This window comes from Anser anser (genome assembly GCF_964211835.1).
Source record: "Anser anser genome assembly, chromosome: 4".
Classification (NCBI taxonomy): Eukaryota; Metazoa; Chordata; class Aves; order Anseriformes; family Anatidae; genus Anser; species Anser anser.
The window spans coordinates 12,527,752-12,542,628 of NC_139724.1; the positions used below are offsets into that span (position 1 = coordinate 12,527,752).

A 14,877-nucleotide genomic window follows, 5' to 3' on the forward strand; every position below is an offset into this window, starting at 1 on the left:
TCGGTCCCGGGGTGGGGGGGGGTGGGTTACGGCTTACGGTTCCCCTCCCTTCCTCCGTCTGCCAACGGCTTCCAGGTGCCAGGAGCGCGGGGGCTGGCTCCAAATTTCGTAAAGAATGCGTTTGAACAAAAATATACATAAATACCAGCCCTGTCTTGGTATAATAGCCACACACGCCAACCAGACCCTTAGAAAATGGTATTGCCCATAATCTGAGGTAAATGAAGCAAGCGCACTGAAGGACTGACTTGAATGACCTTGTGACATCTCTCCCCAACAGGAACAACAATCATATTAAATGAACAAAATAATACTTTAAACAAAGTACTCTTTTATTAGAGTATTTTTGATTAAACGTACAGAACTGGGATTGCTATTTAAAATTTTTATTGTTCAAAATTCTCTTCTATAGGATGGCAATGTTGTCTCAATGCCTATTACACGGAAAGTTCATACCTCCCAAGTGTCTAGCTCAAACCAGAGCCACGCTGCGTGTGCTTGGTGTGCAAGGGAAAGAATGTAACACTGTAATGCAATTAACATACAAAATACATAGCCAATGCATACACGCGCAGTTCAGTGTCCTGGTGTTTCAGAGTAGCATCAAATTGAGAAGTAGGCTAGCAGCACAGGAGTTGGGGAGCAAGGGATGGGGACCAACTACCACAGCTTCGGACCACAAAAAAAAAAAAAAGAGCTGGTAACAGATTCAGATTTGTACGAGTCTTCATTGTTCTTCCTTCACAAGGGCAAAGAGCGCAAATGTAACCATTGGTTTAGAAAATCTTCTGAAGAATCCATCATTTTGGGGCTAGGGGTGCAGACATCTCACTGAAAACCATCATGAAATGAGCAGCTCTACAGCTCTTAGGCATCTTTGAACGATCGCAGACAAGTTTGGTGAAGCACTTAGGACTGAAATGCTACCTGCTGGCTTCTGCACTATGGTCTTGACAACCATTTGTTCCTCTACCAGTGTGGATAATGTTGAGTTCTTATTTTATGCACAGGAGGACATTAATGAAGCAGCACTTGTAGGTAACTACACCCCCACTGCCCCATAAGTTCCATAAGCACATCACGTAAGTAGCTACAATTACTGTCTGACTTCAAATATTCAAGCTTTGTGTTTCATTTACATCTGTGCACAAACATTACAGCTAAGGCCTGATATTGTGCCTTTTCATACCACTCCACTGTTAAGTAAGATCTTAGCAATCACCACCTTTTAATTATGCACAGTACATTTTTTAAATTAAACACCTCTTTTAAAGAAGTGAGTAAAAATGTAGTTTAGAGGTTTATCACTGTATGTGGTACAGCCAAACCTGCTTAACTGGCCCTCATCAGCTATTTCACAATGGAATGTCTAATGACAGATTTCTTTAAATGAAAAATACAGACAATTGAGAGGTATGCAGAAATGACTGAAATATTTGAAGCTATATGTGTAAACTTACAGAACACAAGTCTACAGTTACAGACAAAACATTAAATCTTATTAACCCATAGTGCATAAGAACTTAAAAACAGTCAGTGAAATCAGTTCAGCCAGTGACTTCCAGAAAAGTCATGGCTCAACTGCATTGTGCAAAGGAAAAAAAAGGGGTGGAGGGAATCATTCTTAGGCAAGTTTAACATGGTTTTAATCTACATTTGAAAAGCTTTATTCTATTTATGTATAAAATAAATTAAAAAGGGGAATGAGGAAAAAGTTTCATACATGCTTCAAATTAACTCAGACCAGTAGTTCCATAAGTGAACATTTTACCCTCTTTGTGGTAAAAAGTTGACATAAAAGCTCAAAACCATACAATACTTATAAATACAGTTCAAAAAAAGATTTTAAAAATGGAATTTAAACATCATTTTTCCCTTCCCCTACAACACAATTTGGTTTTGTATGTCATAGCATCAACACATTTACAGAGAATTTGAATGTCACATCCACACAAAAATTGATAAGGAAGCAGGTAAAAGTGCTAACAGTGCTTAAATTCAGGATTTTTCCCAAATAACTCTACCTGCTTCTCAGCCTTTTCCTTAACTGAAGGCTATCAACATTCATCACCCAGTTTTAGCTATGGGCAGAAGAAAAATCTGCTACTGGTACTCCCCCACCCTTGCCTCTGGTAAAATATAACTACAGTCTTTATATCTGGTAATTGACAATGGTGGTGTAGAATTGCTTATGTCAGTTCAGCTTGTATATAATCGCCATTTTAAAAAAAAGTTATTTTGAAGCACTGTATTAATGCTAAACAACAAAAAGACTTGAAATTTTCTTTGAAACCTTGTTTTTAACATTCTTGTTCCAGCTTTAAAGCTTTACATACACACTGAGCAGAACAAGAATGAAAATTTTAAACAAATACAGCACCTAAAAATATACCAAAGGTAAAAATGAAATCAACCATCTCTTCACTTCATAAAAACCTAGAAACCCATCAGGAAAACAGTAGTACATTCAGAATGAACAAGGAGGAAAAAAAGGAGTATCTAGAATACTCGAGAGGCTTGCTACACTACTTCTCTTATTGCCCATTCTCTCATTTGTATGCATGGCCACTGAACGACAAGATGTCTGTGATAGTTCTTTATCTTCCTTTCACCACTGCTGCCAGCTGAAGTCGTCATTGCTGCCAAAGACCAAGAAAAATCCTAGGATCGTAGCAAAGATGACTGTATTCCCCGTGAGAACAAGTGCACACGCGCCCCAGTAAATCTGCGAACAAGGGGAATTTAGTTAGATACATCCTGAGCTGAACAAGACAAAAAGTAATCTCTCGATGTCATGTTATAGACAAAGTTCAGCAACAGATACGCGATAAAAGAAGACAGTATCTCATTATTTGTTATGCTTGGAAGGCTGGTTAGGCTTACCCAAAAAGGCTTTGCCTAAAAATAGTCAGCCAAGCAGTACTGAAGTTTTTCTAGTCTAAGTTCTAAGTGCTGGCTAGCAGGCACGGATGTTTTACTTAACATCCAGCAATAGTACAGTAAGGCTACGCAACAGCATCAAACATACGTGCAGTCCAGCTACACTTGCCAGCCACAGGAGTTTTTAAACAGACAGCCAAGGATGGAGGCCTTTAAAATGTCAGCAGATAACCAAGTTACAACAACAACAAAAAACAGAGGCGAATGTTTTCCAAGGAGACTAAGTGCATTAGTCAAAGGCTGAGAGGCATTCAAACTGACCATCTCAAATGTTCTTGCCTAAAGAGGTGTTATGAAAGTACACCCATTATTTTTTTTTTGATTTGGTATTCTTTGAAATTGAAATTCACGCAAACAAGGTCATCTTTTACAGGATGTTAGTGGGAAGTCCTACACCAGGAAGGTTATAATGATAACTCAGAAGATTAAAAAAAAAACAAGATCACATGTCCTTCACAGCGAGTGCAAAAATTCACTGTTTATTCATACTTCTTTAACCCAACTATTCTACAAATTACCTTCAAGGTATGATGTAAACTTGTACATTTGATTACTTGCCTGTTAAGTTTTCATGCTATATTCTATCTCACTTTTTCTGTATCACACATAGGATCCTAGGATGTTAGGGTTTATTCCATGACCATGTAAGGCAATTGGCAAACATGACTTTTTGCCATGCTTCCATTGTTTTGTTTTTTTTTTCCCCCCTGAAAGAATTCCTGTTCTGCTTCCACTGCAAGCATTTTAAGTATGTATTCATAAAAGTCACTTAATGCACGAGAGCTCTACCTTCAGTTTAAACAACAACAAGTTTTCTAGCAAAGAGTATTTTCAGAGATTGAAATAGTACTGACCAGTTCTGCTCTGGCAAACACTATAGGTAGCCCAAATGCTGAGACAACAATGCCTGTTGTAAGAAATATGGCTAGCTCCTTGCAGGCGTTACTTGTAGCATCTGTGTCATCTACTAATCTTCTTGCTATGCAGTATGGTATAGGAGAAAGGATGTAAAAAAACAGAACAAACAGTGGCCAGTACTGGCTGAAAAAGAAAGGAGAAGAAAAGTTAATTTACTTCCTGCTCTTCCTGAAAATCAATATAAGGTATTTTCTGCATCCAATATACACATTTGGAAAAGACAAGCCCAGGCAAAGCAAGCCCTTTACTTTGGAACAAGATGACATTAATCCAACCCACCATGTTTGTGAGCTGCTTCAGCAGAGACCTCGTTAAGAGGATGTTCATAAAGCAAGGCTTCGCTAAGCAAGCCGAAACCCAGCAGAAGATGATCTTAACTCTTAAATTTAACCTGTCGGCTTTACTCAAGAATTGCAGAGCTATCTTTGCGTAGTCCTCACCTCATTTTGTCTGCGAGCTTTCAGTGCACACAGCACCAGAGTATTGCTCTCAGCTGATATTCAGGAGCCATGGAGCACCAAAACCTTTGATACGTTTTTTGTTTAATGTCAGTGCAATCAACGTTACAAAAATTACACCGCCGTACTTGGCCATGCTTTCCTACGTTGCTCGTGGCTTAATTAGACAAGATTCCTCAGGCACATTAAGGGAAAATTTGTTACGTTATCTGAAGGATGACTTTGCCGAGAGCCTCCCTGGTGGGTATGACCCAGCCTGGGGAGGTATCGGCAGGGAAACCCCGAGGTTGAACCCAACCCAAGCGTTACGTTACTTGTACTGGGGGAGGGCGCATCCCAGCATCAGGAACATCAGTCCGACCGCTCCCCCGAAGGACAGGCTGATCAGCGCTGTAAGGAAGCAAACCGAAAACAGATAAACGGCTGGAGACACGACACAGAACGCCGCCCGTAGGCTTCCAACGGGCACAACCGCACCTCCGCAGCCCCTCAGGGGCTTCCCCCCCCCCCGCCCCTCACGCGGGGTTCCCGCGCCGCGGTTGCCGTGGCAACGCCCCCCCCCCCCCCCCCCCGCGCACCTTTGATGCCGGCCATGGCCCGCGGAGCGCACCGGCGGAGCCCCAGCAGCCGCTTCCGGGAAAAGGCAGCGCGCATGCGCGGAGCGCGCCCCGCCCTTTCCCGGAAGTGAAGGCGCCGCGCGTTGCTAGGGCGAGGCTTCGCGGAAAGCGCGCAGTGCGCGTGCTCCCCGGCTGCTCCCCGCTCCTTCCGGCTGGGCGGCCAATGAGCAGTGCCGCGCGGACCCGGAAGAGCTCAGTTAGCGGGGAGCCGCCATGGCGGCCGGTGGTGCCGGGGCCGTGCTCCTGCTGCTCCTCCTCAGCGCTGCCGCCGGCCCCGCGCAGGGCTGGGCCCAGCCGGGTGAGGCCTGCGGAGCCGCTCCTGCGCCCGGGGAGGCCCTTCTGGGGAAGGGGGCGGGTTCCCGGTTGCCCCGTGGCTACGGTGGGCCTGCGCTCCGTGCTGATCGCCGTGCTTCTCGTTGCAGGCAGGGTTCTGCTGAGGGAGGTGCAGGCGCTCACTCTGCACAGGGGTCAGTACACCACGTCCCGGCGCACGGCGGCCGTCCCGCAGTTGCAGTGCACGGGAGGCAGCGCTGGGTGCTCCCGCGTCCCTGAGGTTGTTCAGTGTTACAACAAAGGCTGGGATGGGTACGACGTGCAGGTAAGTGTTTAAAGTTGGCGTTAAGCCTTAATGAAATAGTTCTCTTGCTGACTCGGTAGCTTCTGAAAGAGGAAAGGGTAATTCTTTATTCAGAGGGTGGTGAGGCGCTGGAACAGGTTGCCCAGAGAAGCTGTGGATGCCCCATCCCAGGAGGTGTTCAAGACCAGGCTGGATGGGGCTGTTGGCAACCTGATCTAGTGGGTGGCATCCCTGTCCATGGTAGGGGGTTTGGAACTGGATGATCGTTAGGGTCCCTTCCAACCTGAGCCATTCAGTGATTCATCATACTTAAAATAGAAATTACCATAGATATTTCAGCACTTCAGCTTTAACTTTTAAAACTTTTAGTTCAGATTTCTAGGGCTTCCTCTTGCACGTTAGTATTTTTGTCAGGTATTTCAAGACAGAGTTTTTTTATCTGTTGCCTATGCTTCTGGCAATAGAATAAACAGGAATCCAAGCTGAAGCTTATTATTAAAATTGATACGGTATTGTAAAAGTATGGTCAAATTTGAATTGGCAGTGGGCACTGCTATCCTGAATTATTAATTTGGAAATTACTTCTTTTAAAGTATGTCAGTTACAGTTAGAGTTGACACCTAAATTCAGATACTTCAAAGAATTGTGAGACTGACAAATCTGTATATGTTCACCTACAGAATCACAATCTGATTATTAAATATCACATATGAATTCCTTATCATGTCTGTCCCAATTGCTTTTCATATCTGAACACAAATATAATTGTGTGCATTGCTTTTCAGACTTCCATGGGCTATGTTTGTATCTGCTCTCCACTCTGCATTGGACAGGTGTTTATTAATGGTGCACTTCATTATGCAGAATACAGATTATTTTCAGAAATGTTATACCTAAATAAGGCATACTTGAAAAACCTGTTCAGAAAATCTCACAGAGTTGTAACTCTTCTTTGCTCTGAATGATGAGATTATATTAACTTTTAAGTTTTTTTAAATCATTCTAAGTTAATTCCAAAGTTCTAGTCCTTAGGATAGGAGATCTTAGAAATTCCTTATGCTCTGGCCTTTTAAATGATTTCTTGGCAATGATAGTTGCATTTCTGAGCATGTTTGGGAAAACAGAGAGGTATTCTCATCTCTGGAGAAGTAGCTGCTATTTTATATTGTGTTTATTTTTCCAGTGGCAGTGCAAAGCAGACTTGGAGAACACCTATCGCTTTGGACAAATTGAAGTGAGCTGTGAAGGCTATGATTATCCAGATGATCCTTACATCTTAAGAGGATCCTGTAGTTTGCTGTTCAGGTTAGAGCTGACTGAGGAAGGTGAAAGGAAAGTGAAGAACTCTGAAAGCTTCGGTTCTGGCTTTTATCAGACAAGGAAGGATTCTTCTGATTCTGGTGCCGGAGCAATTGTTATAATTGTTATTCTGGTTCTTGCTTTTGGAGTATACAAGCTCTTCCTCAGTAACCAGCAGCCTCAGCAGACATCTGGTGATGGTGATGGATTCGCTCGTCCTTCCTGGCAGAATCATCAGGCACCTCCTCCTCCTGGTTTTAAGCCCAGCTTCACAGGTGGGGCTCCAAGCCATTATAATGCTAGCAAGCAAGCAGGATTGTACTGTGTTATATGCAATAGGTGCCTGTGGGACAGGCTTGAAACCAATACATCGTTAGTGTGTTATGTTTAACTGGCTGCAAACCTCCAGCCAACACTCAACTGCTATTTGTTCAAAAACAAAAATAAGAGCTCTGTTTCTCACTGGCTTTCAAGGCAGACTGAAGCAAACTGCTCTTTGAATCTGGGAAAATTCAACTTGCAGTGCTCTCCAAACATTGTTTTCATACCCTGTAGGATAGGATTGTAGCAGGGGAAGAGTAATTACTGTTATCTCTTCCAGATGAGATGAGATTGTAAAGGCAGAAACAAAGTAATGCCAAAGAAGCTCTCTGAAAAATCTACAGAAGGGTCTTTCAGGCAGTGTGTGCTTGTAGCCCAGAAAGCCAACTGTATCCTGGGCAACATCAAAAGAAGCGTGAAAACAGATGACTTTTCCATCACATAATGGATTGAAATAGATAGTCATAGTATGTAAGGCAAGGAAATGTTACTGATCTGCTGTCTGACCCACTCATTTAACCCTCTGTCTCTCTGGTGAGACAGAAGGGGTCCAATCAAGTATTAAATAGCAAGGATTAAATGTACTTGGTCAAAAGTTTATGCTTTAGTAATGTTAAAACAAACATTGGTTTCTTCCAGGCTTGCTCAAACCACTTGGCCAACAGGGGTTGCCAATCTAGTTCTTTCAGATACCCTTGTGCAGGGCATTTGCAGCAGAAATGCTTCGTATGTACCTGCTGCAGAAGATTAGAAGGGTTGTGCTTCACTATTACTAGCTAGTGGCTATGCAAATTGATTTTGGTGTGGTTATTTCAGACTTTGGGAAGTTCTTTCATGCTGTGTGTGCACTAGTGACCTTGTGTGTGCATGCCACTTGCCTCTGGTATTACTGTGGCAGTTTCAGGGTTCTGTCCCACTGGGCACAGTCGAAACAGAATAAAGGGTTGCTTTATTATTTCTGTCCTGTTCCTTGTTGTTTACTTGCACAAATGTGTTTTTACTGGGGAGGAATCTGAAATCTAGCGGGAGTAGGACTTCGAAAATTTCTTCATTGATTCTGAAAACTGAAAAACTTAAAAAGCACGTAGGGATTAATTAGTATCTGCCTTCAGTTTTGACAGCAGAGGAAAGCGTGTCTCTGAGTGCATATGGCTTTGCATATTAAGAATGTATTTGTCTTTGAAATTCTGAATGGTAATAAAAAGCAGTGTAGTTCACTTATTGCTGTTAATATTTAATTTGCCTCATTTCAAATTCCCCTAGCATGCAGAATGTGTCCTGTGAAACTTGTTTAGCTGGTCTATCTTAATTAAATTAGACTTTTCCTCTGTTAGTGGTTTGACATCTTGAATGTTTACTTGGATTTTTCCACGAAGATTGCTTTTGGAGTTGGTGTTCAGCCATGGTGCTTTTGGACAAATGAGTTTGTTCATCTCCCTGATTAATGTAGTTCTTTACAGTAAATTAAGCATTATTTTGGATCCTGTATCAGCGTAGTTTAACAGGTGTATCATCCCAACGAGAGCTTCTTTCTCCCAAATCATTGAAAATGAAATTCAACATCAAATTACATGTAGAAGTCTGACGTAAACTGATGATTCAAGTTGAGATTTTTCTCCCATGCCATATTTCAGAGAGACTGTAACATTGCTTTCAGTTCTTGCCTTTTTATGCTTCCTTATGCGTTAAACCTGTGGTTGAGCTTATTTTTGTATCCCCGATTTTCTCTAGACCAGGAAGTTATTCTACTTTGGTTTTGCACCTTCTCTTAATTATAAATGAAAGACATCTGGTTCAGAGACAGAACCTCACGTTATTTAGTTCAGATATAAAACCTGTGACTCTCCTCCCCCCAGTGCACTTTATTTGCTTTCATTTTTATCAAGGTATTTGTCAGTCTTAGTGACTCATGCATAATAACTGCAATCACACTGCAAAGTTTTTATCCTCTCTTCTGATACCAAGTACAAGACTAGAATTACCAGAAACAATATGGGGTGATGTTAGCTGCTAAACTGAGCCACTCTTACTCAAAACGAGCAGATGTTTTCAGTGAGGTCAGATGCAGTGTGTGTTAGTGATTGGGTCGCTGTTAAGTTTTATAATACTTTATGCCTTAGTCTGCCTGCTGTGTGACCTTGAGCAGATCAATTTTTCTTCAGTTCCTCTGTTATTTTTAATCTAAACTGCCTGCTTATAAAATCTGCAGGCAGGGACTCTGCACTGTTTTGGAAACATCAAGACTATGAGATGGGGTGGAAGCTAATTGCTAATGTAAAACTACTGTTCTTACTATTTGTTTCTATGTTTCTTCCTGCTTTTCAAACTGTGAGGCCTTTCAAGATAAACTTGATCAAGAATCTACTGAAATCAAGAGGAACACAGTGTCTAATTTTCCATTATGTTTAATGGGAGAATTTTGTTGCAACAGCTGGCTGGAGAATTAGGTGCCATTAACCAATGTGTTTTCCTTTTTCCATTTGGTTTAAGGAGGTGAGAGATCTGGGGCTTGGTCCAGTCATGAAAACAATTCAGGACCAGGATTTTGGACTGGATTAGGAGCAGGAGGCTTGCTAGGCTACTTGGCTGGCAGTCACAGGTAAAATATGCATACTGTCAGATTTTAAGTATTCAAGATTTCAGGGGGTATACCATATACTACGTTTATATTATTTGTAAATTTTCAGACTTGTCTCATTCAAGCTCTAAAACCCTCCTAGAACAACTTTGAAGTGCAATCTGTAACTCCAGCAGCAAAGATATTCTGAATGTCTTTTTCAGGGAGAAGAACTGGGAAGACTAAGGTTCTTCATTCTGCTCGAAGTACATACTCAGATCTGGCTTGGTGGCCTGCAAATTTAAAATGAGCATTTAAACAATCTCTCTACAGACTGCTTTAAAATACAGATTAAAATATTAGCTGTTTACAGATAGTTTTATGCTTGTCTTGTGTTAGTGTCATCTCTTAAATTTAGTATGGATGGCAGTTGCTCTTGTGTGATACTCAGTGCAGTCAAACTAAACAGCCTTTAATCTGCAGTCTCCTAATGTCCCATGGATGGAAATCCAAGAGTTGTGAGTTTTTTCAAAGGACTTGTAGGTCATAAGTTGCATTTTTGGAAAGACATAATACAAATGAAGTCGTTTCAGTTCTGGAGTAAATATCTACTGGTCATCTGATCATTGCCGAACACTTTTAAACTTTTAAAAATGCATCACTCTTAAGCTATTTAAGGGTGGAAATTGTTGCTGTCGTAGTCTTCACTAGAGAAAATATGACCTCTGCAGGGACTTCTCAGAGACCAAGCAGTTTCCTGTATTTGTCAAACAGCTGCACTTAAATATAAAGATCATCCTTGCTGTTAATTCTTTTAAATAGAGAAGCTTCTGTGTTTGAAAAAAATGCCTGCTTACAGTTCTCCCTCAAATGCATTCCCCTTGTTGTTTGGAGTGGTAATACCATAATTATTCATAAGGTTACTAATGAAGTCTTCCTACTCTTTCTCTCAGCAGAGCACGGTCACAATCACATTTCAGTATGTGGACAGATCCCCCAGCTGCACCTCCAATGTATGGGCAGTCGAGCAATTCTACGCAAGGTAGCAGTACAGGAACAAGAACTGCTTCTGGTAAGGCACGAGACCTTTTAATCTCCTGAAACTCAAGAAATTTGGACCTGTCCAAAATGCATGGAATATTAGTTGAGGTTCAGCAAGTATTCCTGCCTTTATTTTGGCCAGGAATTGGGTACAGATGAGCGTGTAACCATATCTCTATTTCTTATGGAAACAGAGCACCGTTGCTGGGCTTGAAACTCCGTCACAGGCCTACAGGGAGCATGGTACCAACGAGTAGTGGGTTTTTCTTTATTGGCAAGGTTCATTATTTTAAGACTTTCCCCTTCATTGTGTGCTACACATGACCTTCTCTAGAAAATGTGCAAATGTGACTTCTTTGTGTAAAAAAAAAAAAAAAACAACTATAAAGAACATTCTTCAGGCCAGTCAGTCCACAGCTGTTGCTTGACGTTGTACTTTATATTCAACTCATCTCACAAGTTTTAGACTTTTTAGAACTGGAGAGGGCCCAGTGGAAAGTACGTAATGGAGCTGAGCCTTTTTTCTTCTTCTTTGCAGGCTTTGGGGGCACAAAACGAAGATGAAATCCTTGACGCTACTACATCTAAGTTATTGAACTAAATTGTCTTTCTCTGTACTAGCCCCTTTTTTATTAGCAGTAGGCTTCAAAAGCAGTTGTGAAAAGAGGTGTAAAGAACTAGACAAAGAATCCCTCTCTTTCTCACGTGGAAATGTGGACCTTCACTCTGGTTTAGGGTATTGCAGGTGCTGGAACATCCACTGTTTCACCACAATGGCTTTTTCTCATAAGATACAAAATAAACTCATCCATGTGGAGAAGAACAATGTTACAGTTGCACATACTTGATGGATTAATGCAATAGTAGCCTCAGCAGATTTTCAGAGCAAGTGGTTTACTGTTCTGGGGTCAGTTTCATTTCACCCAGATTTTTTGTGGTTCTGGGTTTGGTTGGTTTGTTGTTTTGGTTTGTTTTTAGTGGTCCAGCATCTGAAATGCCTGGTGTATAATGTACCTGATACCTAAGGGCTGCTGTTCTTTGAAACTACTGTTGTTTGTCTGTGTAGAATTCATGTGAATATTACTGTAGGTGCTGTCAGGCAGTCAGATGGGGTTTTCCATAGTGAAAAAGGGCAAAATCAAATATATATAGAGAATAACATTAATCTAATGTTTGTCTCTGTGCTGTGTGATGGTTGGAGACAAGACTTGCAGTTATGAGGCCACACCATGCTTTAGAGTTTATCCAAGTGGCCATGGAAATCTGTTTTTTATAAATTATGAAAAAATGCATAAGTAACTTGAAGTGAGACAAGATCATGTGTAATTTGGGCCTTTTTCTGGGGGACTAAGGTAATTTAAATAAAGATGTCTGCGGACACTTTGCCTGCATTGCCCTCTTCTTTTTACTGTGGGTGTTAGTAATGCTGTGAAAATGTCTGATACAGACTAGTTTAAATCTCAGCCCTTGACTTCTCTGCTTGATGACCTGTCCAGGACTCAATAAACCAAAAGTGATTGTTGTGAATGGAAATGGAACATTCTTAATCCAAAGCTGGTGGTATCTCTAGAGCGTATCAGGCCTTGAGACTAATCAGAGAGAGGAAATTCACTGTCTGATAGGACAAACTTTCTAGAATGCGCTTCCTTTGACAGTGCTTTTTTTTTAATGGGAAGCAGGGATGCCTTGCTTTGGTCTGTGATACTTTTGGGGCTCTGAGAAGAGTGTCATGTAGTTATTAGATTATTGACAGTACCATGGGAAAGAAATTGTTAGAAAAAAAATTCTCGATTTGGGCAGAAATGAACAATGGGCAGCTTGAACACTAAACTTTCTCCAGAGGCTGTACCTTTATCATAGCACAGCTTAGAAGCATGTGCGTACACAGCTCTTCTATGCTGGCAACAGCCTGAGAAGCATAGCTTTCACCCTTGAGATAATAGTGTGTGGGAATTGATGTAAAGTATTCCAGCGAAAGCACAGCCCTGCTTTATTGATACAAGCTGCACCTCCCCGAGGAGGCTTAGCAGGTATGTTTAGTCTAGGTGAGTGACTTCAGTGTTACTCATCAAGAAAGCAACTGGGTCCATTCGCGTACGCAAAAATAATTGGCTGAAATGTTAATGCCTGAGTTTATATTGTTGCTTAAGCCAGACATTAAATACATATGAGAATCTTTAAGAAGCCAACAGAAGTTACAGAAGCGTGGTGCTCTCAATGAAAACACAAAGTCATGGTAAAATTGGTAACTGATAGTGTTTTGCTGCTGAGAGCTGTTGGAGGATTAAGGGGAAACAGCCTAATAAACAGCCTGTTCTAATAACCTAGAAACCAGGCTATTAGAAAGTTTTTGGTTTTGTGAGGGGAAGTATATGAGAAATCTTTATAGCCAAGGATAGTAATGAATTTCAGTGGTGGAGTTCTTACTTGTTTGTAAGTATATACAGGTTGAAACATATTACAGTCAATATTCCACTCACCAACTAATTACATAACAATGAAACTGGACTTCTACAGGTTGGGTAGTTTGAAGTGGTCTAAATAATGAAGTGCTATACATTTTTAGACAATGTTTTCATTTGTATTTATATCCTGCATGAAACCTGTTTTGATGCATGAACTTGAATTACAGTAGTCTGCTGAACCTGGTTTTGGATATTTTTGCCCTTCTGTTTGTCATAGTAATAAAAACAAGTGAGTAGAGGGTATTCCTTCCTTTAAAACACTATCCTGAGGCCTGCAGGGCTGGCACTGTCTGTTTTTCAGTTGCTTTTGTGTGGTAATTGCAGTTCTGCTTTGCACTTAAGAATATTTCTGCTCATACTCTTAAAATGCCTTATACCCTCACACAAAACTAAAGCTCATTACAGGCATGAAACTCCCAGTTTTACAGCTGACTTGTTCTGAAGCATGTGATGAAAGAAAAAAGACACAGAGATAAGCTTTCTCTATGCCATTTTGTCTTGTGACTCAACTCCTAGGTCACATCTCAGCTAGTTCAGCAGACTCATGCTCTACAGCTTTCTCCTTCCTTTTGGTGCAAAGTATGCGTTAAACAAACAAAAGCCCTCTAAGTTTTGTTTAATGTTCCATGATCATCACTTCATATCACAGAGTTGCAAAACAGAAATAAAGCTAGGTGGCACACTTTCCAGCACTAGGACTGGGAGTTGTTTCAAAGCATGATTGCTAGAATAAAGTAGCAAGCAATGCCTGCCTGCGCAGCCACCTAAAAGCTGAAAATGCAGTATCTGTGCACAGGGACTGAGCTTAGCATCAGCTGTGTTGCATTTCTTCCTCCTTACTAAAGCAACTTGGTGTTCTAAATATTTTGCAGAGTATCTATCAACCAGTGGTTCTGGCACAGAAGTAGCTTAGCTGTCTATAAACTAAAGTACATAAGCAAAACAACAAGAGGTCGGTGCCAACAGACAGTGCTGTTGTCTCATGCTGCATGTAATGAAACATTCAGGCCCCTTGTTCTTCTATATGTACCAGGGTGGTCCAAGGTAAAGGGCTGCTTGGGAGAAGCTCAAATATCCTTCAGTATATTTTGCTGAAACCTTTTTCTGCAGCTGATTCTCTTGCGTTCCCAGTATTCTGACTGATTACAGTAGTTTTTACTTTTTGACATCTTTTCTATTGCAGCTGTGTTTTGATAGGGCTACTGAAAATAATCAGCGGATTCCCTTTAAAGTTACTTTATTTCTTTATCTCCCACTGTCTTCTATCTCATAGTTGACTCTTTTTCATGCTATGTGTCAATGTTTCTTCAGTAATGAAGCGACAAGTACTTGCAAAAAAGTACTTTGAGCTGGGAATGGCTGTCATAGGTTGAGAGGAAATCAACACACTAAACTGACAGGCTGTGAATTGACCTTTGTGGTCATTATGGCTTTGAAAATAACTTTTTTCAGCCTTCTGGTAGATAAGTGATTTTGTCAAGGATGGCAACTGGAGCAGATTAAGGGCTGGTGAACTAGCAGCATATAGAAGACCTGAAAACATGCTCTCCATTGTACCTTGGGAATGACTAAGGCTTGTAAACCAGGTAGCTGGCCTAGGATGTGCTAGCTCAGCTATACATAGTGGCTTCAGGCCAGGTTTGTTTTTTTTTTTTTTAAGATTTCAGATGCTTCTGAAAATGCC

At 41.2% G+C, this 14,877-nt stretch overlaps 2 protein-coding genes across 3 annotated transcripts; one reads left to right on the forward strand and one right to left on the reverse strand.

The window, feature by feature from the left end:
* Positions 1 to 310: 310 nt before the first annotated feature.
* On the reverse strand, positions 311 to 5,047 carry LEPROTL1 (leptin receptor overlapping transcript like 1). Its single transcript, XM_083835871.1, has 4 exons — positions 4,895 to 5,047; positions 4,631 to 4,706; positions 3,795 to 3,981; positions 311 to 2,725 (listed from the first exon to the last, which is right to left on the reverse strand). Exons 1-4 carry the CDS (start codon positions 4,968 to 4,970, stop codon positions 2,609 to 2,611), a joined length of 456 nt encoding a protein of 151 aa, XP_083691997.1. The 5' UTR covers positions 4,971 to 5,047; the 3' UTR covers positions 311 to 2,608.
* Positions 5,048 to 5,071: 24 nt separating this feature from the next.
* SARAF (store-operated calcium entry associated regulatory factor) lies at positions 5,072 to 13,454 on the forward strand. Of its 2 annotated transcripts, none has more exons than XM_083835860.1 (6): positions 5,072 to 5,231; positions 5,356 to 5,531; positions 6,694 to 7,084; positions 9,621 to 9,729; positions 10,641 to 10,759; positions 11,267 to 13,454. In XM_083835860.1, exons 1-6 carry the CDS (start codon positions 5,147 to 5,149, stop codon positions 11,290 to 11,292), a joined length of 906 nt encoding a protein of 301 aa, XP_083691986.1. In that variant the 5' UTR covers positions 5,072 to 5,146; the 3' UTR covers positions 11,293 to 13,454. The 2 variants fall into 2 exon arrangements, with proteins under 2 accessions (XP_083691986.1, XP_083691987.1); XM_083835861.1 differs by having other exon boundaries at positions 10,644 to 10,759.
* Positions 13,455 to 14,877: the final 1,423 nt, after the last annotated feature.